Source organism: Mesoplodon mirus (genome assembly GCF_964341445.2).
Source record: "Mesoplodon mirus genome assembly, chromosome: 7".
NCBI lineage: Eukaryota > Metazoa > Chordata > Mammalia > Artiodactyla > Ziphiidae > Mesoplodon > Mesoplodon mirus.
The window spans coordinates 116,043,838-116,071,246 of NC_138983.1; the positions used below are offsets into that span (position 1 = coordinate 116,043,838).

The window sequence follows — 27,409 nt, forward strand, 5'->3', positions numbered from 1 at the left end:
ATAAAATAAAGACTGTTACAAGAGATAAGGAAGGACACTACATAATGATCAAGAGATTAATCTAAAAAACAAGATATAACAATTGTAACTGTTTATGCACCCAACATAGGAGCACCTCAATACATAAGGCAAATGCTAACAACCATGAAAGGGGAAATAGTAACACAATAATAGTGGGGGACTTTAACATCCCACTTACATCAATGGACAGATCATCCAAACATAAAATATATAAGGAAACACAAGCTTTAAATGACACAATATACCAGATAGATTTAATTGATATTTATAGAACATTCCACCCAAAAGTGGCAGAATACACTTTCTTCTCAAGTGCCCATGGAACATTCTCCAGGATAGATCCCATCATGGGACACAAATCAAACCTCTGAAAATTTAAGAAAATTGAAATCATATGCAGCATCCTTTCTGACCACAACATTATGAGATTGGAAATCAATTACAGGAAAAAAACTGTAAAAAACATAAATACATGGAGGCTAAACAGTGCACTACTAAATAACCAAGAGGTCACTGAAGAAATCAAAGAAGAAATAAAAAAATACATAGAAACAAATGACAACAAAAACACAACGACCCAAAACCTTTGGGACACAGCAAAATCAGTTCTAAGAGGGAAGTTTATAGCAATTCAATCTCACCCCAAGAAACAAGAAAAATCTCAAATAAACAATCTAACCCTACACCTAAAGTAACTAGAGAAAGAAGAACAAAGAAAACCCAAAGTCAGTAGAAGGAAAGAAATCATAAACATCAGAGCAGAAATAAATGAAATAGAAATGAAGAAAACAATAGCAAAGATCAATAAAACTAAAAGCTGGTTCTTTGAGAAGATAAACAATATTGATAAAGCCAGACTCATCAAGAAAAAAAGGGAGAGGACGCAAATCAATAAAATTAGAAATGAAAAGGGAGAAATCACATTTGACACCATAGAAATACAAAGGATTATAAGAGACTACTACAAACAACTATATGCCAATAAAATGGACAACCACGAAGAAATGGACAAATTCTTGGAAAGGTACAATTTTCCAAGACTGAACCAGGAAGAATTAGAAAATATAAACAGACCTATCACAAGTAATGATACTGAAACCATAATTAAAAAATTTCCAACAAACAAAAGTCCAAGACCAGATGGCTTCAAAGGCGAATTCCATCAAACATTTAGAGAAGAGCTAATACCCATCCTTCTCAAACTCTTCCAAAAAATTGCAGAGGGAGGAACACTCCCAAATTCATTATATGAAGCCACCATCACCCTGATACCAAAACCAGAAAAAGATATCACAAAAAAAGAAAATTATAGACTAATATCACTGATGAACATAGATGCAAAAATCTTGAACAAAATATTAGCAAACAGAATCCAACAACATATTAAAAGAATCATACACCATGATCAAGCAGGATTTATCCCATGGATGCAAGGATTCTTCAATATACACAAATCAATCAATGTGATACACCATATTAACAAATTAAGGAATAAAAACCGTATGATCATCTCAATAGATTCAGAAAAGCTTTTGACAAAAATCAACACCCATTTATGATAAAAACTCTCCAGAAAATGGGCATAGAGGGAAACTACCTCAACATAATAAAGGCCATATATGACCAACCCACAGCAAACAGCATAAGCAATGGTGAAAAACTGAAAGCATTTCCACTAAGATCAACAACAAGACAAGGATGTCCACTCTCGCCACTCTTATTCAACATAGTTTTGGAAGTCCTAGCCATGGCAATCAGAGAAGGAAAAGAAATAAAAGGAATACAAATTGGAAAAGAAGAAGTAAAACTGTCACTGTGTGCAGATCATATGATACTATACATAGACAGTCCTAAAGATGCAACCAGAAAACTACTAGAACTAATCAGTGAAATTGGTAAGGTTTCAGGATACAAAATTAATGCACAGAAATCTCTGGCATTCCTATAAACTACTAACAAAAAAATCAAAAAGAGAAATTAAGGAAACACTCCCATTTACCATCACAACAAAAAGAATAAAATACCTAGGAATAAACCTGCCTAAGGAGGCAAAAGACTTTTACTCAGAAAACTATAACACACTGATGAAAGAAATCAAAGATGACATAAACAGATGGAGAAATACACCATGTCCTTGGAATGGAAGAATCAATATTGTGAAAATGACAATACTACCCAAAGCAATCTACAGATTCAATGCAACCCCTATCAAACTACCAAGGGCATTCTTCACAGAATTAGAACAAAAAATTTTACAATTCATAAGGAAACATAAAAGACCCCGAATAGCCAAAGCAATCTTGACAAAGAAAAACGGAGTTGGAGGAATCAAGCTCCCGATTTCAAACTACACTACAAAGCCACAGTAATCAAGACAGTATGGTGCTGGCATAAGAACAGAAATATAGATCAATGGTAAAGGACAGACAGCCCAGAAATAAACCCACACACATATGGTCACCTAATTCATGACAAAGGAGGCAAGAACATACAGTGCAGAAAAGATAGCCTCTTCAGTAAGTGCTGGGAAAACTGGGCAGCTACATGTAAAAGAATGAAATTAGAACACTCCCCAACACCATACACAAAACTAAACTCAAAATGGATTAAAGACCTAAATGTAAGACCAGACACTATAAAACTCTTAGAGGAAAATATAAGTAGAACACTCTATGACATAAATCACAGCAAGATCTTTTTTGACCCACCTCCTAGAGAAATGTAAATAAAAACAAGAATAAACAAATGGGACCTAATGAAACTTAAAAGCTTTTGCACAGCAAAGGAAACCAACCATAAACAAGATGAAAAGACAACCCTCAGAATGGGAGGAAATATTTGCAAATGAACCAATGGACAAAGGATTAATCTCCAAAGTATACAAACAGTTCATGGAGCTCAATATCAAAAAAACAAAGAATTCAATTAAAAAAAGGGTAAAAGACCTAAATAGACATCTCACCAGAGAAGACATACAGATGCCCAAGAGACACATGAAAAGATGCTCAACATCACTAATTATTAAAGAAATGCAAATCAAGACTACAATGAGGTATCACCTCACACCAGTCACAATGGCCATTATCAAAAAATCTAGAAACAATAAATGGTGGAAAGAGTGTGGTGAAAAGTGAAGCCTCCTCCACTGTTGGTGGGAATGTAAACTGATACAGCCACTATGGAGAACAGTATGGAGGTTTCTTACAAAACTAAATATAGAACTTCCATATGACCCAGCAATCCCACTAATGGGCATATACCCTGAGAAAACCATAATGCAAAAAGAGACATGCACCACAATGTTCATTGCAGCACTATTTACAATAGCCAGGACATGTAACCAACCTAAATGTCCATCGACAGATGAATGGATAAAGAACATGTGGCACATATATACAATGGAATATTACTCAACCATAAAAAGAAACGAAATTGAATTATTTGTAGTGGGGTGGATGGACCTAGAGTCTGTCATACAGAGTGAAGCAAGTCAGAAAGAGAAAAACAAATACCATATGCTAACACATATATGTGGAATCTAAAGGGAAAAAAATGGTACTGATGAACCTAGTGGCAAGGCAGGAATAAATACATAGACATAGAGAATGGACTTGAGGACATGGGGGAGGGGAGGGGGAAGCTGGAGCGAAGTGAGAGTAGCGTCAACATGTATACACTACCAAATGTAATGGCTAGTGGGAAGCAGCAGCATAGCACAGGGAGATCAGGTAGGTACTTTGCAATGACCCAGAGATGTGAGATTGGGAGGGTGGAAGGGAGGCTCAAGAGGGAAGGGATATGGGGATATATGTATGCATATGGTTGATTCATTTTGTTGTACAACAGAAACTAACACAGTATTGTGAAGTACTTATACCCTAATAAAGATCTATTAAAAAAATAAAAACTATATAATGGGACTTCCCTGGTGGTCCAGTGGTTAAGACTTCACCTTCCAGTGCAGGGGGTGCGGGCTCAATCCCTGGTCAGGGGGAGCTAAGATCCCACATGCCTCGTGGCCAAAAAACGAAAACGTAAAACAGAAGCAATATTGTCACAAATTCAATAAAGACTTTAAAAATGGTCCACATCAGAAAAAAACAACTATATAATGAACTTTTAGGGCGTTGGAGGAACACTTAGGCCCCATTTTTTATATTTCCCCAGGAATGGAGAGAATCTCTATAGGAGTGAAAGTAATAAGAACAAACCTCGCTTTTCTCCATTCCTTCACTTCCAACTCCCCAGGAGAGAAGGCATACCTCAGCGGATTGGTTAGCCTGGAGCCAAACCTGCTTGGATTAGCCCTTTCCTCTCTCTTTCTCAAATCCCGCTGGTTTGCAGAATCTAATTTATGCTTCTTCATGTCCTCTGTTATAGTGGCAGCCTCTGCCTCTATAGGAAAAGTCTCCAGTTGTACCACTGTAAAGGACAGTATGTCTAATTCATAGGTGAATTATTAATAAGTCCACTTGGCTACATATCCAAAGCCATGATCTTCCATGTTTTCTCAGTAGTTAACTTGACAATCTGATATTCATTTATCTTTCATTTCATTTCTCAATTGGTTACACAGGAGGAAAAATCAAAGATGTTCTTTACTGGTCCCCTAAAGCTACAAGCCAGGATAAGAGGTAAAATTAAAATAAACCAGACAGAGAAGAGCTCTTTTCCCTTCCTGTCCTCATTATTTTTGAAAGCACTTAATAAGAATCCACACATGTAGTTGATAAGATGGTTCTGTCTTATCAAATACACTAGCTCTGTAGTCATAGTATCGACATAATCACACAAGCTCAGCAAAAGTTAAAAAGCCAAAGCACTATAGTTAGTGATAGGAACTAAGCAAATACAAAAAAAATACTAGTAAACAGTATTTGCATCCAGGAACAAGATCAGATTTTGAAACAACCTCATATTTTAAAGATTCCTGTAGATTTGAAATTCTGATTTCTCTTTTTTTTTTAATTGGAGTATAATTGCTTTACAATGTTGTGTTAGTTTCTGCTGTACAATGAAGTGAATCAGCTATATGTATATCTATATCTCCTCCCTCTTTTTTTAAATAAATTTATTTATTTTGTTTATTTATTTTTGGATGCATTGGGTCTTCGTTGCTGCGCGCGGGCTTTCTCTAGTTGCGGCAAACGGGGGCTACTCTTCGTTGCGGTACACGGACTTCTCATTGCAGTGGCTTCTCTTGTTGTGGAGCACGCGCTCTAGGCGTGCAGGCTTCAGTAGTTGCAGCACGCAAGCTCAGTAGTTGTGGTGCACGGGCCCAGCTGCTCCACAGCATGTGGGATCTTCCCAGACCAGGGCTCGAACCCATGTCCCCTGCATTGGCAGGCAGACTGTTAACCACTGAGCCATCAGGGAAGTCCTCTCCTCCCTCTTGGACCTCCCTCCCAACACCCCCATCCCACCCATCTAGGTCACCACAGAACACCGAGCTGAGCTCCTTGAGCTATACAGCAGGTTCCCACTAGCTATCTATTTTACACATGGTAGTGTATTTATGTCAAACCTAACCTCCCAATTCTTTCCACGTTCTCCTCCCCGGCCATGAACACATGTCCGTTCTCTATGTCTACATCTCTATTCCTGCCCTGCAAATAGGTTCATCTGTACCGTTTTTCTAGATTCTACATATATGCGTTAATATACGATAATTGTTTTTCTCTTTCTGGCTTACTTCACTCTGTATGACAGACTCTAGGTCCATCCACATCTCTGCAAATTACCCAATTTCGTTCCTTTTTATGGCTGAATAATATTCCATTGTACATATGTATCACATCTCAAAATGTCATTGGACATTTTGGTTGTTTCCATGTCCTAGCTACTGTAAACAGTGCTGCAATGAACATTGGGGTACATGTGTCCTTTTCAATTATGGTTTTCTCAGGGTATATGCCCAGTAGTGGGATTCTTGGATCATATGATAGTTCTATTTTTAGGTTTTTAAGGAACCTCCATACTGTTCTCCAGAGTGGCTGTATCAGTTTACATTCCCACCAACAGTGCAAAAGGGTTCCCTTTTCTCCACACCCTCTCCAGCGTTAATTGCTTGTAGATTTTTTGATGATGGCCATTCTAACCAGGGTAAGGTGATACCTCATTGTAGTTTTGATTTGCATTTCTCTAGTAATTAGAGATGTTTAGCATCTTTTCAAGTGCCTCTTGGCCATCTGTATGTCTTCTTTGGTGAAATGTCTATTTAGGTCTTCTGCCCATTTTTTTAATTGGGTTGTTTTGTTTTGATATTGAGCTGCATGAACTGTTTGTATATTTTGGAGATTAATCCTTTGTCCGTTGCTTCATTTGCAAATATTTCCTCCCATTCTGAGGTTGCCTTTTCGTTTTATGGTTTCCTTTGCTGTACAAAAGCTTTTAAGTTGACTTCTATCTAAAATTCTATCTGCAGTTTCCAAGGATTGCTTTAAATCACACTTTTGATAGCTTCTTTAGCAGTTCAAATAAAGTACAGCTATTAAAAACAAGTCAATGAATAAACATGAACCTCTTATTCTTCATTTGTAAAGATAAGGGCATTACCCTCTACTACTCAAAGTTGTGGAAGGGACTGAATCATATACGTGAAAAAGTTTATCACAATTCCAGGCACTTACATTTTAGTTTTGTTTATCTATAGCCTGCAGCTACTATCTTTAGCCACTAGATGGTAATGCTGCTACAGTAAATTATTGCAAAATGGAAGTCTGGATTTTAGTTAACTTCTAAAAGTAAAATGTGTAAAAATTAACTTACAGGACTTTTCCTGGCATCTGATAGATAAAACTTTGGACACCTAAAAGAAGAGACTGTGATAATTTCACAGTCTGTAAGAAATGAAACTGTTAATGGTGCCTTTACATTTCATTTTTAAATCTTAATTCACTTGGATTAAGAAATGTGAGAAATCCTATGAAAAGGGCATTGTATAAGGTAAGGCATTTGTTGATAGCTAATAAAAATGTTTGAATATTTACCTCTGACCCCAAACTGAGAGAAAGGATCTCATCCTCAAACGCAGAATGCGTGTCAACATGAGCAGGAATTCCTGAGATAGAAGATAGGATAACAGGTCACTTCATTTTTCCTTTTAGTAGATTTAAGACAACTCTAAATATAGCCTCACAGTATTACAGTGAAAACATCATTTGATAAACTGGAATGTACTGTAATTTTAGTTAAAAGGAAACATTTAAGGTGAATGTGAATAAAATTAAACTAAGTCTAAACTAAAAATATAACTTCATGTTAAAGCACCATTGTGATCTGACTGTAAAATCAAGGTTTGAGAGTCACTCCTTACCTAGAACATTTACTCAATCCCAGCCCAAGAGGAAGTGTGAAAGATAACTAACAAAGTCATTTTGACCTCTGAATACTGGTTCCCAAGTACTTGTAGAACAAAAACAACAGCCAGGTGTGAAGACTAATCTTATCAATAATTAAGATATGGCTTCTTCCACCAGTTTCTCAAGCTATGTTAAATGAGTATCTCTTACTCGAAAGGAACTTTGCTACATGGTGAGAGTACCTAAAGCTAGTAAGACACAATCTCTGTCCTCAAGGAGCTTATAGACCAATGGAAAGACTGATAGGTAAATAAGCTATCATAAAACATCCTGATAAATGCAGAAAAGGAAAAAAACCCACAACTCCTGCCATTAATAAAACCCTCAATATCATTTGATTAGTACAAATATCAGACGAAGATGCTGCTAACAAGTGCAAAAAATCAATAACCTAAAAATTTTTTTACTAAAATGTCATCCTAGAATTGTCTTCCACATTCTCAACAGAAGAGAAAGAAGAGCATGATGATCCAACCAGTTAGCCTTCTTCTATGTACGTGTAAATTATTTGATTTCTTCCATTTTACATGCCTCCTTTGTTTTTAAAGCAATCTTCTCCCTCTCTAAAAAAAAATGTTGAGGGAGAACAAAAGAAAATCACAAATAGCAACTGTGTTTGTTTACACTTAGAGATGCAAATTCCTCAAGAGACTGAGTGTAGAATTGCAAATGGATTGAAATCAACAGAGGTAACAAACATAAGCAAATTAAGAGTGGGTTCAAGCTAAAAAATACTATCTTTGATCTTAGAGAGTTATATAACCCCCTTAGTTATGAAATATATGACTGGAATTTTAGAAGAAGAAATATTCACCATGCCCAGGTTCATACTGGTTAACAGTCAGTTGGTCAGGTTTATGTTTAATGAAACCTTCCTTCAACCATTTCTCCAAAATGCTACCACAAATGTCCGGAAGACCTGAAACCAGTAATCATAAAGGTGAAACATATTAAAATATTTACTTTGCATGTTTTACCCAAGAATGAAAAAATAGTCACTATGATAAAAATCACACAGCTTTTAGTTCAGTGGTCATATCCAAACATAACAGTAAACTCACAAGCAAAGTAAAATAAAAACAAAATATTAAGAATCTTTTAAAGTTATTTTATTGATCTTATCAAATAAGATGTACAAAAGAACAATTTTTCAGACAACAATTTTGGTATTTTGTAAAACAGAAATAAGATTATAAAATTTACTATATTATATACTGGAAATTAGCCTGACCACTTTCTTTTTTGTTATTTTAAATTATTAATTTACTTTAAATTTAATTATTTTAAATTATTTCTCTTTAAAAAACATGCTTTTCAAAGTGGAACTAACTTACTTTTATTGGAGTCATAAATGTTATTTCATGAGGCAAAGGAAATCTTTAAATAAGATGAAAGTCATAAAAATACAGATAAATTTAACACCAACGAAGAATTCTAACAAAGTATTAATATCCTGATTATATAGTAAATTCTTATTAATATATTTGACCACCCATTAGAAAAAACTGGTAAAGAAGATGAAAAAGAATTCACAGAAAAGGAAATAAAAATGGCGAACCTCACTAGTAATCAGGTGATTATAAAGTTAAAAGTTTTACAATATCACATGCTGCTAGGGGTAGGGGGAAGGAGGTACACACTTCGTGAGAGTATGTTGGTATAGCTTTTTTAGGGTGCAATTTGTCAGGGTCTATTGACATTTTTAAATGAACATAACTCTGACACAATTCTAATTTAGTAGTTTCCCTTGAGCAACTCTTGCTTTAATGCATAAAGAGGTGTATACAAAGATATTCACTGCAGCACAACTTGTAAAAGCTAAAAACTAGAAATAACCTAAATGTCTAGCAAAAGGAAATTAACTGAATAAGCTATTATTGAACATTCAATAAAATGAAAACCTATATAAGATCTCTAAGACATTCTGTGATAATGTGGTAATATATGAATATACAATTTATAACATACAATGTAATACTATGTGTTAACACCTATATACGTTTACAGGTTATTTGGATGTAAACTCATTTATAAGGATTGAAATAGTATACACTAAACTGTTAATGGTACTACTTCTGAAGAGGAGTATGGGAGTATGGATAGTGTTCAAGAGAAATTAAATTTAGCTTTATTTGTATGTATAACATTTTTAACACAAAACTACACTATTTAGTTAATTAAAATGGTTTAAATTTAATCAACTGTTTCATAAGTTTACCTACAAATGACAAATGAAAAATAATCTCAACCATGATATCCTAATATTAATTTTTTTTTCTGTACCAGCCCTTATTATTAACAGTTACTGGGTTTCCCTGGTGGTGCAGTGGTTAAGAATCTGCCTGCCAATGCAGGGGACATGGGTTCGACCCCTGGTCCAGGAAGATCCCACGTGCCGTGGAGCAACTAAGCCTGTGTGTCACAACTACTGAGCCAGCGCTCTAGAGCCCGCGAGCCACAACTACTGAGCCCACGTGCCACAACTAGTGAAGCCTATGCACCTAGAGCCCATGTTCCGCAACAAGAGAAGCCACCGCAATGAGAAGCCACAACAAAGAGTAGCTCCAACTCGCCACAACTAGAGAAAGCCTGTGTGCAGCAATGAAGACCCAATGCAGCCAAAAATAAATAAATTAAATAAATAAATTTAAAAAAAATTTTTAATGTATTAAAAAAAACACAACAATTACTTACCCCCAGGTAATGGCTTATCTTTATCTACATGGTTGTTTTCATAGTGGAATTCGTAGCCAAAATGCTTTACTCTTCTGTGTTTTAAGGATTTTTGAACTGTATGAAGAGAAGAAAGTAAACTATTTAGGAGAAAAAGAATTTCACTCCTCATATATTTCAAAGTCAACTTTATGAATAAGGATTGGTTTAGTAATGGTAACTTTTGTTAACTTGCTAAATTATTGTCTTTAGTAAAATGAAACATTCTACCTCATAGCTGCTATTCTTCTAAGTCTAAAATTGAAACAAACTTTTAAGGGTTTTACCCAGTCAATCTGAAAGAGCTAAACATGTCCACTGCCACTCACAAGATTGCTAATGATCTGGAAAAGAGTCAAAGTAACTAATTTGTAAATTTCTCCAGGAGGTTCTTACTACATTATAATGATATGTTACTGAACTGCTGATTCCTCATAGGAAATTTGTCTTAGGGTAGAGAGAACCAAATAAGACAATATAGGGTTGTCCTTGGCTATCCTTGGGGGATTGGTTCCCTCACATACTAAAATCCAAGGACGATAAAGTCTCTTACATAAAATAGTGCAGTATTTGCATGTAACCTACATACAACTTTCACATCCTCCAGCATGCTTTAAATCATCTCTAGATTACTTATAATACCTAGTACAATGTAAATGCTATGTAAAATAGTTGTAAATAACAATGTAAATGCTATGTAAATAGTTGCCAACATGCGGAAAGTTCAAGTTTTGCTTTTTGGAACTTTCTGGAATTTTGCTTTTTTTTCCAAATATTTTCAATCCATGGTTGACTGAATTCATGGATACGGAACAGACAACCAACTGTATATAAAATGGCTTATAAATGTTAGTTCCACAAATGCTGACTAATAAATATTAATCAGTTTGGAGTTTTAAATTGATACCTATATAAACGCTATTTATTATTAATGCTCTTAAGAATTGTTGGTATGACTTACCTAACATTGTATCCAGGGTACTTTCAGTAATTTTGAGGAAACAGAGTTTTAATAAACCAAAGGAGGATAAGGCATTTTGCAGAAACTTTTAAATACCAGATTTAAAGTTTTACTTACAATTTTGATTGTCTGAATCCTCTGTCCAGTTAACACTTTCCAAAAGCATTTTCTCATCCTCAGAAGAAATAATGTCTTCTATTACCATGAGGCCTGGAGGCAAGGCTTGAAGCCCCAACTCTTTCCACTGTGCTGTGGGAAATGAAATTAAAATAGTCAAAATACAAAACTTAAAGTTCTTATAGACAAATAATTCTGTCCAATAGCCATTTATCAGTTCATAAAACCCCAAACCTTATTTTTAGAAATAAGAATGCTGAAAGGCACACAACATATTAAAAACAGAAAAATAAAGGCCAAGATAAAAATTATGGTACATTTTATCCAATGCAATTACCAATAGCAAATAGAACAGTATTTACTTAAATATTTTGTTTGAACACAATTAACCCACTTTTTAAATCTCACTAAGAAAAAAGGTTTCTCATAATATCTACAGTATGCACCTCCATAAACAAACCAGATTCTAAATATTGAATACAAAAATTTAAATACTCATTTTTGCTCCTATGGTCAAGTAATAGAAGAGTGTAAAACAACAGTATGGTGGTTTCTTAAAAAATTAAATATAGAGTTGTCATATGACTCAGCAATCTCACTCCTGGACATACATCAGGACAAAACTATAATTCAAAAAGATACATGCACCCCAATGTTCATAGCAGCACTATTTACAATAGTCAAGACATGGAAGCAACATAAATGTCCATGGACAGATGAATGGATAAAGAAGATGTGGTAAATACACACACACACACATACACACACATACACACACATACACACACACACACACACTGGAATACTACTCAGCCATAAAAAAGAATGAAATAATGCCATTTGCAGCAACATGGAAGCACCTAGAGATTATAATACTAAGGGAAGTAAGTGAGAAAGAGAAAGACAAATACCATATGATATCACTTATATGTGGAATCCAAAATATGACACAAATGAAACAGACTCACAGACATAGAGAATGCACTTGTGGTTGGTTGCCAAGGGGGGCGGGCAGTGGGAGAGGGATGGTTTTGGGCGTTTGGGATTAGCAGATGCAAACTATTATATATAGAATGGATAAACAAGGTCCTACTGTATAGCGCACGGAACTATATTCAATATCCTGTAGTAAACTATTATGGAAAAGAATATGAGAAAGAATATATATGTATACATACATATATATTCTTTCTCATATTCTTTTCCATATATATACACATACATATATATATATATATTCTTTCTCATATTCTTTTCCATATATATACACATACATATATATATATATATATATATATATATATATATATATATATATAACCGAATCACTTTGCTGTACACCAGACACTAACACAACTTCGTAAATCAACTATACTTCAATAAAAAATACATTAAAAAAATACATCTGGGGGCTTCCCTGGTGGCGCAGTGGTTGAGAGTCCGCCTGCCGATGCAGGGGACACGGGTTCGTGCCCCGGTCCCGGAAGATTGCACATGCCGTGGAGCGGCTGGGCCCATTAGCCATGGCCGCATAGCCTGCACGTCCGGAGCCTGTGCTCCGCAATGGTAGAGGCCACAACAGTGAGAGGCACGTGTACCGCAAAAAAAAAAAAAAAATCTGGATCTAATACAGGATTTCAAATAAAAAACACTCCAAAACTCATTTCATGCAATTTCTTATGGTGTTCAACATGCTGAATGGGGGAAAACCCAAGGACAATATTTTTTGATTAAGACTTATTCCTACAACATTGTAAAACAACTGTACCCCAATTAAAAAAAAAAAGACTTATTCCTAAAGCATACAATTTTCAAAAACTGATCACAAACACAAAATACGAAAAAATCTAGTTTTCAAAGTCTGAAAGCTTAAGTCAGATTTAAAATTAAGTACATATATGGATATCCCCAGTAGCGCAATGGTTAAGAATCTGCCTGCCAATGCAGGGGCCATGGGTTCAATCCCTGGTCCGGGAAGATCCCACATGCCACGGAGCAACTAAGCCTGTGCACCACAACTACTGAGCCTGTGCTCAAGAGCCCGCGAGCCACAACTACTGAGCCCATGTGCCACAACTACTGAAGCCGGCACGCCTAGAGCCCATGCTCCACGACAAGAGAAGCCACCACAGTGAGAAGCCCGTGCACGGCAACGAAGAGTAGCCCCCACTCACTACAACTAGAGAAAGCCCACGTGCAGCAACAAAGACCCAACTGCAGCCAAAAATAAATAAATTAAAATAAATAAATTTTTAAAGAAATTTTAAAAATTAAGTACCTATAGACACTGAGAATTATAACTTCTAAAATATATCTTTAAAGGAGTTAAAATTTCCTTTGAACCTTATTTTATAAAACATAAATCTGATCATATTCTACTCACCTACCCACTCCCAGCATATCTAAACAAAACTCTTTAATTGCCTAAATAGGTGGCAAATGAATATAATAGGAGGAGATTAGAAGTCTAAGTTCATCTCAATGTATCTCATTTCCATGGCTCAGTGGTGAAAAGATGTAATAATCCCTGCAGCAATTCTGTAAATCAGTCTACAAAGCTTTTATTTAAATTAGTTAACTTAATTAATTTAAATAAAATTAAATTTAAAAACCAAACAATCGTGTTGGACAGTACAGATATAAAATATGAACATATTTCCGTCATCACAGAATGTTCTACTGGACATCGCCACTCTAAAGCTTTGGGGATCTTTGGTAGCTAAAGCTGCTCCTCCATAATCATGAACCTTGGCACATAATCATTTGGATCACAATTAATTCCTAAGTGATTAATTGAAAGCTTGTGGGTAGACACTGTAAAATAAATTGGTGATCTAAATCCTCAACAATAAATTTTGAAAGACACAATTAGATAGCAGGGCTCCAAAATAACATGCATACATAATAAATATATTGTTAGGTTGGTAAGCTATGTCTAAATCACCTCCCTTCAACTACTAGTCCCATGCCTGTACAAACTAGGCACTTAAAGAATGTTTGTTAAACAAAAAGGGGTTGCTTAACTGACGTTCAATTTTGTTTCACAATAACTGAAACTTCTAACTGAGGTATGAAAAGAAAACTCACACAAAAGCAAAAACCATTTTTAAAAAGATACTTGTATGATATACCTTTTTCCACAAAATTCAAGTACAGAATAATCTTTTGTCCTAAGTCATCCACTATTTCTTTTCCACTGAGAGTATCATAGGCTTTCTTGGATTCTTCTACAGTTTTGTATCTTACAAATGAGTAGGGCTTATTAGGTGGCATTAAGAGAGCATCCACCAATCCACACTTCTCTAACACCGGGAGCAGTTGGTTCCTACTCACGCGGTTACCCAAACCACCATTGGCAACAATCAGGCTCTAAAAAAAACAAAAAAAGAAAGTAACGTGAGCAATTGATATCAACCTGTTATTTTTAAATGAAATTTAAAAATAAGATATTGTAAATAATACTGATTTTTAATAGCCTTTTCAGTAAAATATTCATTTCTTAATGACCATATACATACAAATTAAAAGATAACTTTCACTGTTCATAAATTTAACATAATGAAACAGAAAGAGGAGGCAAAGAGAAGAAACAAGGATTTACATAATACTTGCTTTTTTGCTAGACACTGTGCTATATGTTTTTACCTACTCAATCTTCATTAACATAATCTTCACAACAATCCTACAAAGTGGGTAGTGTAAGCCCCACTTCATACAGAAAGAAACTAAAAATCAGAAAAATGAGGTTAAGGTGGTGATTAGTTGGAGCTGGGTTTCAAATTTACTTCTGTCAGTTTCCAGAATCCATACTTTTTGATATAACCATTATACAATGTTTACTAAAAGCTAAAGGTAAAGGTACTGGCTGGAAGAAGAAACAATTACAAGTTCTATTGAACATAAAACAGGAAAAATTTCCTCTGTTTGTGGGTTATTCAGTCATTCTGCAATTAAATTTTTTTCCTTTGTAAATATCATGCTTACTTCCTGTCATTTGCAATCCTGTTCAACTTTACTCAAGGAATTAGGTAGGGGAGGTCTCCTATTTTTATTCTGATGTTTATGGCCTAGTGCCATTATAGTCTCTGTACCTAAAAAACATTCTACACAGCATTCAGATCTTTAAACTCTGTAGCATAACAAAAGTAAACAACTGATGGCCTACACTCTTCAGTTTCATCATTTATACCAGGTATTGGCAAAACTTTTCTGAGAAGGGCCAGATAGTAAATATTTTAAGCTTCACAGGTCATATAAGCCTCTGTCACATAGTCTTGTTATATTTTTAAACAACCCTTAAAAATGTAAAACTCATTCTTAGCTCACAAGCCAGATTTGACCTGAAGACAGTAGTCTGCCAACACCTGATTTATATGAAGCTGGAGTGTAGAACATAATGTTTTAGCTTCATATGCATAAAATGGGAATATCTAGAACCCTGTTTTAAAAGAATATAAAACAATTATTATAAAATTGGATAAGTAAAGCTCTGTTCTTTCATGGGGCAGCCAATACTTTATATGTATGTAAGTATACACACACACACTAATAAACACATTAATACAATACTATAAAATATGGTATAAAATTTAGTCTCAGGTGGCTTGTCCTGGACCTCATTCAGTGAAGTTATAAATTAAAGTACCAGAATAGCTTGGTCATATGTAGCCATAATTACAAAAACATTTCCAATATTCCCAAATCTAAGGAACTGCAAAGGTTTTGTAAATGTCAAGGGTCCACTGTCCCATCTAGGAATTGGGGAAAACAGTGAGAGGTGACTTGCGGAATACTAAGGGTCCTCAAAAATGCTATCCAAGTGATTTGTGGGCAATGCTAAAGGCAAACCACACAAAAATGAGTGCAATGGTAGAGGGAAGGGAGGAACTTATTTATTATTACATGTGAGTTATATAATATAATGAAATGCTTAATTTAATAAATAGTTGTTCAGCCAAGCAATTTTTCCAGTAATATGAAGAAGAGAATTCAGTTATCTTCAGTCCTGATAATCTGAGGATAATGGCTCTAGAAAAATCTAACAATCACTATAAAGTTGTACAAAGGCACCTGTACTTATACAGTGAAAAAAGCATTTGTTCTCCCCTAGATAGATAATATATAATTGGAAGTCCATCTACAATTGTTTTCTCTTCCTTTAAAAATACTGAGGAGAAAAAAATAATCAAGTCCAAATAAAATGACACTTTGGAAGCCATGAAGGTGAGATTAAAGCTTCTAGAGATCTGAAGAAAAAAGTCAACCTCAACCAGAAACAAGTTTCAGAGGCAGCAAAGAAACTTAACCCATTTCTTTTATTACCACTTGTCTTCACAACCCCTGTAAGGGGAAAAAAAGCCAGTTTTGCTTGAGAATTGATGAAAATAGGGTATGTCATAAATCTTCTGAATGCCTCACAGCCTCAGTGGGTCTTGGCAGGAAGTGTGTACAGACATTAATTCTAATCTATTATCTACTCCATCCTTTTTTGGAGGGATTTGGTTTAAATTCTCTGAAGTTATTGGGTTTGTTTGTTTTTTTCATGTATATGTGCTTTTATTGAAGGTGTACTTCAAGAAAGGAAAAGTCTTCTATGATGCTGGTTTTTTGGATGATACCTTACAAGTGTTTCTTCAGTGATTAGCACTTGATGAAGATTTCGCACCTGCAAAGCACACTGCTCGTCCGCCCCATCCAGGCACCCCTGCCCTCCGTTGCAGAGCCAGGCCACAGGAATGCATCTCCCGCCACAGGCAGCTTGCCTCATCACATTACACTGTATTTCATCGGTCACAGAGCCCCCGAGCCCCCAGCGTGGCCAGCACAGGTGGCAGGAGCAGAAGGAGCACCCAGCGTCTCATGGCTGCGAGGGAACAGTGCAGGAACCTGGGCATGAGGCACAGGGTGAGAGGGCCTGAAGTTATTAATATTTAAGAAAATCTAAGTTTGGGCCTTTTACCTGCTGATATTAAATCTCCCTAAATAGAGCACTCATGCCTAAACTATGATGCACTACAGAAGACAGAAAAAGCGTTAGAGAAGAGTACTGGTCTGAGAATCAAGAGGTCTAAATTTTAATCCCAGCTTCACCTCCTAAATTGTATGTCTTTGGTCCTCAGTTAGATGCTAGCTAAGCTGCCTTACTACTGTTATCCTATATCTTTAGAACCAGAAAGAATATGATAAGAATACTTTACATTCATGTGGTATTTTAATGACTAAGAAGTACTATCATATACGTGTTCTCTTTAGAATGTAACAATCCAATGGAATAAAAAGTATGTAATACTATGTCCTTACAAATGAAGAAAGCTGAGGTCAAAGGGTACTGCTCATGTACAAATACGTGGAGAAGCTAAGAGTTAAAATAAGTTCTTCTCATTCATAGCCCAGGAAGAGTTTGTGTGTGTGTGTGTGTGTGTGTGGAAGGGGGGTGGGGGGGTGGGGGGGTATGTATACATACATACATATATATCATTTAATCACTGCCCATCAGAAAATAAAAAGGCTTTGTAAATAAGGTCTCATAAATAAGAAATGTTTCACAGCATATAATCAAATACTTTATAATAGAGATGGAGTTAGGAATAGAAGAAAGAAGACTGCATTAGGGTACAAAAGATCTAGCTTTAGGTTTCTATTCAGCACCTTACATCAATGGACATATCACAACCTTTCAGAACCTTAGTTTTCTCATCTACCTCATAAGGATTTCTAGGGAATTAAATATAATAATGAATATAAGTATGCTTTGTAAACTGTAAACAGTTGTATAGTGTTATTGTTATTAATACAGAATTACAACCTCCTCTAGTTCAACCAACACAGTCAGTGGAAATTCAAACTATACTAGGCTATGTCCCCAAATAGAAAGTTAGCAGGTCCTATCATATGTATATTTAACACAGATCATAACACATGATGGAACAATTATAGCCTTCTTCTCTGAGCAATTATTAACAAATATTACTTAGAACACACTAACATGGCAATACATATACATTCAAATGATAATAATAGTTTTAGGTCACCTGAGTGGCATAGGATACTGTCTCAATGCCTTCATGTCTCAGCAAAGTATGCCTGGCTTTAATCTGTTTCCTTAAGAACTTCTTCTCAGTTTTACTGAGTTTGTAACTACTTTGGTGGTTGCTGTCCATGGCAATACTTAAAAAAAAAAAAAAAGTATAAAATGTCAACCTTAAAGAGTCCCAAGAAACAGTTATAATAATACTATTCATGTATTTTATAGTTTATAAATATTTCTGTGTGATAATTTTTAAATGGTTACCATACTTGTCACCCAAGAGAAGTGAGAACAAACAGATGCATGGACAATAAAGGAATATTTAAGAAGGTAACAAAGAAGCAAGAACATCTAATAGCATCTCTGGTAGGTTCTACAAAACATGTCAATGCTTTAGTGCTATTAAGTGAGCTATTTTCCCATATACGTTCCCTTTACTTATGAAGTCCTACGTAAAATGTGCCACAAACAAATCTCACAACATAATGTTAGGAAAGGAAAAAAAGAAGAAACAAACAAACAGACAAAATTTACAGAAGAATATACAGTATGATTCCATTATATAAAGTTCAAAATCCAAAAGTAAGCCATATGTTGTTTAGAAATACATATATAGCATAATGCAAAGAAAAGCAAGGAAATGATAAACACAAAGTTCAGGAGAGAAGTTATTTCAGGGGGGAGGAGAGAACTGTGATATGAAAGGGACACATAGAGGCATCAAAAATATTTAAGCTAGGTGGTGGTTTAGGTGTTTATTTTATTATTTTTAAGCTATATGTTATATATTTTTGTATCTATAATTTTTTAAATAACAGGTATAAGAACCCCGTAGAATTGTGTTTTCATTTTCTTTGAAATATGTCAATCAGCAAGTAGTTACTGAGTGCTACTCCAAAAAAGGTCTTTGCACTATCCAAATCAGCACCCTACATCATGCTTTATTATAGAAGTCTATTTTATTTTGTTCACAGAACTTAACACAATTTGTGATGATTAATTTGCTGGCTTAATTCCTCCATCAGGATGTAAACTCCAAGGAATGCCATCACACAGTAGGTGCTCAACAAAAATTTGTTGAAGGGATAAACAAATGATAATGAGTGAATATGGTCTCATCACTCTACAGCATACAAATACAATACATAGTGTATGCTTTCAACCAGTTTATAAGTTAGTTGAGGAAAACAAACATTAAACAATGAAAGAATATGACGTGTCTTTAGATAATTAAGTGTTAATGGTCTTTAGATCTGATACAAATTAGAGACAAAAAAGATAAGATCAATGTCAACTGGAAAAGTTTGGGAGAACTTCAAAACAAAAGGGGATTTGAGCTGAGTATCAAAGGACAAGAAATATAGAGTCATATGGAAGGGAGGGTATCCAGTGAGGCAATAAAGAACAGAAGCTAAAAACAGAAATAGATGTGTTTGGCAAAGACAGTGAGTAGAAGACATAATTTTTTAGAGCACAGAATGTTGGCTGATCCACCAATTCCACTCTTCACCCACTTGAAAGTCTTCAAAGTTAGCAAATGAAATAAGTTTAAGAAGTTAAATAAAATCATATTCCAGGGACTTCCCTGGTGGCGCAGTGGCTAAGAATCCGCTTGCCAATGCAGGGAACACAGGTTCAAGCCCTGGTCTTGGAAGATCCCACATGCCGCAGAGCAACTAAGTCCGTGCACCACAACTCTAGAGCCTACACTCTAGAGCCCACGAGCCACAACTACTGAGCCTATGTGCCACAAGTACTGAAGCCCACGCACCTAGAGCCCATGCTCTGTAACAAGACAAGCCACTGCAATGAAAAGCCTGCATGCCTCAATGAAGAGTAACCCCCGCTCACCGCAACTAGAGAAAGCCTGCGCACAGCAATGAAGACCCAATGCAGCCAAAAATAAATAAAATAAATAAATATATTTTTTAAAAAATCATATTCCAAAACAGCTCTCAAACAGTCAAAACTCTAATTATTAATCTTTATGTATAGAGAAAAATGCTGAGACTATTGAAAGAACGGCCAGTAATCCAGTTTAACTAATACATGGAGCACATGTGATAGGAGGTAGGGCCAGTAAAACAGGCTGGCTGGACAGCACAATAGAGAAATGAGAGGCAAAAGGACTTGCAATAACCCTGCTTAACAAGTAGAAATGCTGGCCTGATCTAGGGTGAAGGCTGTAGGAAGAAAGGAAATAGGGAGAGAAGGGGAGAGGGCAAAAGAAAAGTTCAAGAATAATCAATAGCCCTGATGACTACTCGGACATGAGGGAGAGAAGAATCAGAGATCAGTTACTAACAGGACAGAGCCTGAGTGACTGAGAGGCTAGTGATTTCATTCCAAAACTGGAAAGTCAGAAGAGGGTCAGGAAGAGCTGCTCAGTAAGGGAGGTGATAAGTCAGATTTAGGATATAATATGTTTGAAGTACTGTTAAGATACACAGTTGCAATGTCTGGCTGGCAGATGAAAAACATAAAGTGGCAAAATGAGAAGAAATGAGGTTAGAGAGAAAGCTTTAGGAGTCATCGTTACACAGGAAGGGGAGAGCTGAATATATATTTTTAACATTGCACTAATTATAATTATTTGTTCTAATGTTTGTCCCCTTCCACTGGACTATGAGCTCTTTGATGACAAGAATTAAATCATATTTTTGTTTCCCCAGAGCCTCCTTCAGTTTTTTGAGACAGTATAACACAGTGTTTAGGGGTCCAGGTTCTAGGTTCAAACCTCAGGTTTACAATTTACTAGCTATATGACCCTGTTCGAGTTACTTACTTATTTCTGTGCTTAGGTTTCTTCACCTATAAAACAGGAAAAATAATGCCTATTCTTGGCACGTAACTCCATCCAAACCCTGCACTAAAAAACTTCACCAAACTCTAGCTCATACCCTAGGATGACCCCAGCTCCCCATTAAAATGGCTGCCTGAGAAATCTTAAAATGCTGCCTGGATATTTTACTATTTGTTCTAACATCTCCTAACAATAGGCCCCTGACCTCCCTTCTTTTTTTAAAGCACTTATTAAAAACGGCTTACGGGACTTCCCTGGTGGCACAGTGGTTAAGAATCCTCCTGCCAATGCAGGGGACACGGGTTCAAGACCTGATCCGGGAAGATCCCACATGCTGCAGAGCAACTTAAGTCCGTGCGCCACAACTACTGAGCCTGCGCTCTAGAGCCCGTGAGCCACAACTACTGAGCCCGCATGCCAAAACTACTGAAGCCTGCGCACCTAGAGCCCGTGCTCCACAACAAGAGAAGCCACCACAGTGAGAAGCCCAAGCACCACAACCAAGAGTAGCCCCCATTCGCCGCAACTAGAAAGAAAGCCCGCATGCAGCAGTGAAGACCCAATTCAGACAAAAAATAAATAAATTAAATAAAATTGCTAAAAAAACTCAGCTTACAGGGCTTCCCTGGTGGCGCAGTGGTTGAAAGTCCGCCTGCCGATGCAGGGGACACGGGTTCGTGCCCCTGTCCACGAGGATCCCACATGCCGCGGAGAGGCTGGGCCCGTGAGCCACGGCCGCTGGGCCTGCGCGTCTGGAGCCTGTGCTCCGCAGCAGGAGAGGCCACAACAGTGAGAGGCCCGCGTACCGCAAAAGCTTACAATTGTGCACATGTATCTCCTGCAACTCAGACATGTCTCTCTCAAGGACCTGAGAACCATTCCTTTGAAATGTTTTGTATTTTGTTTGTTTGTTTTTTGCGGCACCATGTGGCTTGCGAGATCTTAGTTCTCCCACCAGGGATTGAACCTGCGCCCTCCGAGTGAAAGCACGGAGTCCTAACCACTGGACTGCCAGGGAATTCCCCCTTTGAAATGTAATCGTCAGGAAGGACAGGGCCTCTGTCTCTCAGTCTCTGTGACAGGATGGAATCTTAACTTTGATAACTGCCAGCTGGCCTAACTGCATTTACACTGACCCACCCTTTATAATTTTTTACTTCTCCGACTCTACTGAGCACCCACACACACACACCCTAATCACTTCCACACAAATTGGAATGGAGTTTAGCTCTTTCTCCTACTGTCAATAATTACTAAATAAAGTCTGTTTTCACTGCTTTAACTAATGTCTGGCTGTGTTATTCTTTGACACTATCTCATAACTTTGTTAAAAGTATTAAATACGTCTATTACTAAATTACTGTTAATTTCCAGAAGAGCCAGATAAGACTTGTTTAAGAAGACCAAGAAAAGCTGAGGGCCCTCAAAGGAATTATTTTATTGCCACTCCATTCCAAGATCATCATTTTTGCAGTTAGCAATGAAGAACAGGGATGAATCTACTAAGAATTGTTTTCTAAATATGTTACATGAGAGCAAAGACTGCAAAGTGGAAGAAATAAAAGACGCTGAATACATTTTTTTAAGTCTGACACTTAGAGTCCAGCAACAGTAGATGGAGCCTCATAATCACATTTCTGTCATCCCCTTTCCCTTCTCCTTCCCTCAGTGAGGCAATATTACTACATGTGAAGAAAGACCAGTCGAGTCACCTCACCAAGGAATAGGCTGATACCAGCTGCTGAGATGTGGAGGTGCCCCTTTCTAACAAGGCCACTTCCCTGGCCAAGGGATTTCCACTACTGCACAAAGGCTTGCATGCTCCTTGCCATGTTATGGGACTGTTATGGGATGTTACAGGAGCCAGGTCACTATTTATTAGAATACCAGCCATGCTGAGTCCAGCCTAAGCACATTCTCCATAGGATAATAAGGGTTTAGAAATCACATCTGCTCTGTTAGTAAGTTTAACCCCAACACATCCTATTGGATATTGCCTAAATGGTAATAGTAATATGTGTGTCTATGCTCTCCTTAAATAAGACAGCCTAAATGAACCAAGCAGTATACACAAATGTTCCTGTGCTTGTATGTAAATTAAATTTAATTAATAGCAAAGATTGGAAACAACTTCAATTCCTATCAAATGAGCCCTAGTTATAAAGTACAGTACAGGTATACAAATTATACATACAGGTTTCTAGGACATACAAGATATCAGTGATATGGGTTGCCACCGGGAAGGGAAAACAGGTAGAGTAGGTACAGGAATGAGAAGCTCCTTTTTTGTAAGTTTTGAATTTAGCAGCTATTCAAATTGCATTACCTATTTAAAAAATTTTTTTAATGATTAGAAAAAACTGATTCATCACTTGTCATATCACCTCATTTTAATTCTTTGAAGAATACCTACTCTATATTTTCTAATGCCCTCAGTAATTGTGTTAATTCTGTCTTCCTCCTTTAACTTACTAGAAAGTAAGCTCTATGAAAGTAGAGATTCTAGGACTTCCCTCGTGGTCCAGTGGTAAAGAATCCTCCTTACAATGCAGGGGACGAGGGTTCAATCCCTGGTGGGGCAACTAAGATCCCACACGCCGCAGGGCAACTAAGCCCTAACGCCACAACTACTGAGCTCGCGTGCTTCAACTAGAGCCCTCGTGAAGAAAACTACAGGGCCCACGCACCCTGGAGCCGGCGCGTCACAACTAGAGAGAAGCTCACGTGACAAAGAAAGATTCCCGCAGGCCTCAACGATGATCCCACGTGCCTCACCCGAGCAGCCAAAAATAAATTAAATAAATAAATAAATAAATAAGAAATAAGAAAAAAAGAAAGTAGAGGGTTTTTTTGTCTGTATTATTCACCCTGTAGCACTCAGCACGTAGAGCAGAACCTAGCACCTAGCAGTTACTCAATAAACCCTTACTGAGTAAGCCTAAACTTATTAAACTTGCCATCTTACCTCCTAAACCTCTTCGCCAGGATTCTGAGCTTGGTGGCCCTCTTCAATGTTTTCATTAATATCTAATGTGTATCTCTATCCCTGCAATTTTCACATTATATTATAATTCCCTGTTTGTGTGCTGGGCTCACCCAGAAAGCTGTGACCTACTGGAAGGCACATAACTTGAGTGCCTAGAGTTCAGCAAGTATCTGTTAAATGAAATCAGCCCAAACTGTAGGCTCACAGTACCAGAAGCCCAGGGGTCTCCGGTTTTACTCAAAAAAGAGCATAGGAAGATTCAGCTTTGTAAGCTGCCAGACCACCAGCAACATCCTTTCTTCACTGCATTGGCAGGGTCAAAAAAAACCCTGAAGCTAACACCACTGACCAACACTCCTCAGGCTGCAACCGCCTGTCTCCAACCCCAAAATTAACAGAAGATTGACACAGACACCACGTGAGCACCCGCAACAAATACAAGCACATGCACCTCAAACTCTGACAGGACCACCCCACGCAAAGACACCCTACTGCCCACGGACCATCCCTCCTCTCCCTGGTGAGGTCCGAAGCTCTTGAGGCAGATAGAGGAGACCGGAAGAGGCCAACAAGAGAAAGCGGCGATTTGCATCCATCATGCCCGCCAATAAGAAGTGCCACAAACCTCCGCCTTGACTCAGGCTGGGTTCTCACCACGCGGGTGCTCTCTCCTTCGGCAGCTTCTCCCTCTCTATCCCAAGAAGCCGCAGAGGGTACAAGTACGTCAACTCTCCTGGGCGCAGCCATGTTGGAGAAAACTGCACTACATTTCCCATGAGCCTGCGGGGAGATGACCGGCGTTCCCACAATCCCCTTCGCCTCCCAGAGTGTTTAGTGCCTCTTTCTCTGCCAAGAGTCTTTGACCAGTGGAGGGCTTGCTCTCCGTTACAGTGAAAATTAGGTTGACTTTTTGCGGGGCATAGCAAAGGTTGTTAGTGCAGTTTATTTGGGGTAGCTCCCCAAATGGACACGGCCAAACAGGTTTCTGTCCCTCGATCCCTGAGTAATACCCACCTCCGCCTTGGGCTCTGTGCATCTTACCTCCTGAGTCTTAAGGGAATGGGAGAGAAGCCTGGGGTCTGAAAGATGACACCGCATAGACAAGAGAGTGGGAGGTGAATATGCGTGAATGTGCCAGGGGAATGTTGAATACTACCGGGTGATAGAAAGATGTGTGGAAGAATGTTGAGGGAGGTAGGAGAGGAAAGATGGGCTGTGCTACATTTTAGAAGAATTTACGCCATTCTGTTCTGTAGGCCTAAGGGGATCCCTGAAAGAAATTGGGTAATTTGACCGGAGCTTCTGGTGGAAGGTAGGAGGAGAGACTAAAAGAAGACTAGGTAACAGGCTATTGCAGTGGTGAAGTGAAAAGGGAAAAGATTTGGTAACAGATCAGAAATAAAAGACACAGGAGAGGATGATGATTAGCTATTGTTCCTGCTCTAACGTTATTTGTGTGATATGAATGTATTATAATCATGCTGCTTGCATTGGATTATGATCTGTGTGAGTGCAGGGAAGGAAACTTGGGAGTGGGAAGGAAATCACTTATGGTGCTGAGACAGTGCCCCCATCTGCACCCTACCACAGTGGACTATCAGTAAAAGTTAAGGTTGGCTGCTCAGGAAAAGTGGCATTGACAAGAGTGTTGTTGAGTGGATGAATGATTTGTATGGAGAAAAGATTAGAAGGAGGAAGGAACAAGTTGGGGAAGCAGATAGGCAGCCATTGCAATAGTCCAGTAAAATGAGCATGAGGCTGAAAATGAATAGAAAAAGTGAAGACACAAACTCAAGCTAGAGAAATCAAATCAACCAGATGTTGCAAACTACTATAGAGGGCATAAGGGAAAACATGTTAAATCTCCCCATTGCATTCTTGCTTCTGCACTACTGGATGCTTAAAAAAAAATACATTCCAGTAGAACTTTCTGTGATGATAGAAGTGTTTTCTTTGAGTTGTCCAATATGCTAGCCACTAGCCACATGTAGCTTTTGAGCATTTCATATGTGGCTAATACAACTAAGGAGCTGAATTTTGACTTTTTAACTAATTTAAATGTAAATAGCTGCATGTAGCTAGTGGCTACCAAATTGGACAACAATGAAGAGACATGGATGGACATAGAGACTGTCACACAGAGTGAAGTAAGTCAGAAAGAGAAAAACAAATATAGTATATTAATGCATATATGTGGAATCTAGAAAAATGGTATAGATGAACTTATTTGCAAAGCAGAAAGAGACACAGATGTAGAAATCAAACGTAGGGATACCAGGGGGGAAAGGGGGGTAGGGGGTGGGATGAATTGGGAGACTGGGATTGACATATACACACCATTGATACTATGTATAAAATAGATAACTAATGAGAACTTACTCTACTCAATGCTGTGGTCTGTTGTGACCTAAATGGGAAGGAAATCCGAAAAAGGGGATATATGTATATGTATAGCTGATTCACTTTGCTGTACAGTACAAACTAACACAACATTGTAAAGCAACTTTACTCCAATAAAAATTAATTTAAAAAAGGGAAAAAAATTGGACAGCAAAACAAAATATCACCTTATGTCCTGTTGACCAAATTCAGTTGATTTCATCTCTACATCCACCATGCTTGAAGGTACTGGAGCTTTTAAACCTTTTAAATTTCCTGGCCTCTGTGAAACAATTCTCTCCTAGTTTTCCTTACACGTTCTGATCACGTGTTTTCAGAGTTTTTCACTAGCTTCTCTCCCTTTTCCATGATTAAATGCAGGCAATCCTTCAGGTTTTGTGTTTGACTCTTTTATTCTACAGTCTCCCTATCTGCCTCTCCAGAATTTTAAAGGGGTTTGTGACTCTTCTTCTAATCTTTATCTTCAGTCCCTGTTTCTCTTTAGGAGGCAGTTTGATTTAGTGAAAGCAATATGGTCATTGGAGTATGACCTGAAGCAGAAATTGCAAAACAGCATTTACCTTTGGGGATTGATATAACTATTTAACCAACATATATAAAGTAGCTATTAAATGGTTGTTCATTCCTTTTCTACTCTTCTGATCCTGAGTTACAGGCCCAAATTTCCAACCACTTGCTGTCCATCCTTATTTCCATATCCTTAGAAAAAAATAGATACATATAAAAAATTTTTTTTCACTTGGCCACACTGTGCAGCATGCGGGATTTTAGTTCCCCAACCAGGGATCAAATCCAGGCCCCTTCAGTGAAAGAGCCAAGTCCTAACCACTGGAATGCCAGGGAATTCGCAATCCATATAAAATTTTGCATGCAATCCTTTTTATACAGGCCCTTATCTTTTGCTCAGAATATTGTGTGAATAATTTCTGCCAGAGAAGATGACTCCCTGAAGTGATTTCCAGCTACATTAAGACCCTGTTTTATTCATTATGTAACTCCAGTATCTTCCATACTCTTGTAA

The 27,409-nt window shown here is 37.3% G+C and overlaps 1 protein-coding gene across 2 annotated transcripts in view; it reads right to left on the bottom strand.

The window, feature by feature from the left end:
• Positions 1–24,735, bottom strand: part of ALKBH8 (alkB homolog 8, tRNA methyltransferase) — a gene marked incomplete at its 5' end in the record, with an annotated part of 63,760 nt that extends 39,025 nt beyond the window's left edge. Inside the window, 7 exons of one of the 2 annotated variants that reach the window (XM_082626823.1) lie at positions 7,011–7,081; positions 8,197–8,301; positions 10,077–10,172; positions 11,173–11,304; positions 14,304–14,541; positions 18,204–18,339; positions 24,614–24,735. In XM_082626823.1, coding sequence (XP_082482949.1) covers positions 7,011–7,081; positions 8,197–8,301; positions 10,077–10,172; positions 11,173–11,304; positions 14,304–14,541; positions 18,204–18,339; positions 24,614–24,735 — 900 coding nt within the window. The remainder of the gene's footprint in view (positions 1–7,010; positions 7,082–8,196; positions 8,302–10,076; positions 10,173–11,172; positions 11,305–14,303; positions 14,542–18,203; positions 18,340–24,613) is intronic. The other variant, XM_082626824.1, reaches the window with a different exon arrangement.
• Positions 24,736–27,409: the final 2,674 nt, after the last annotated feature.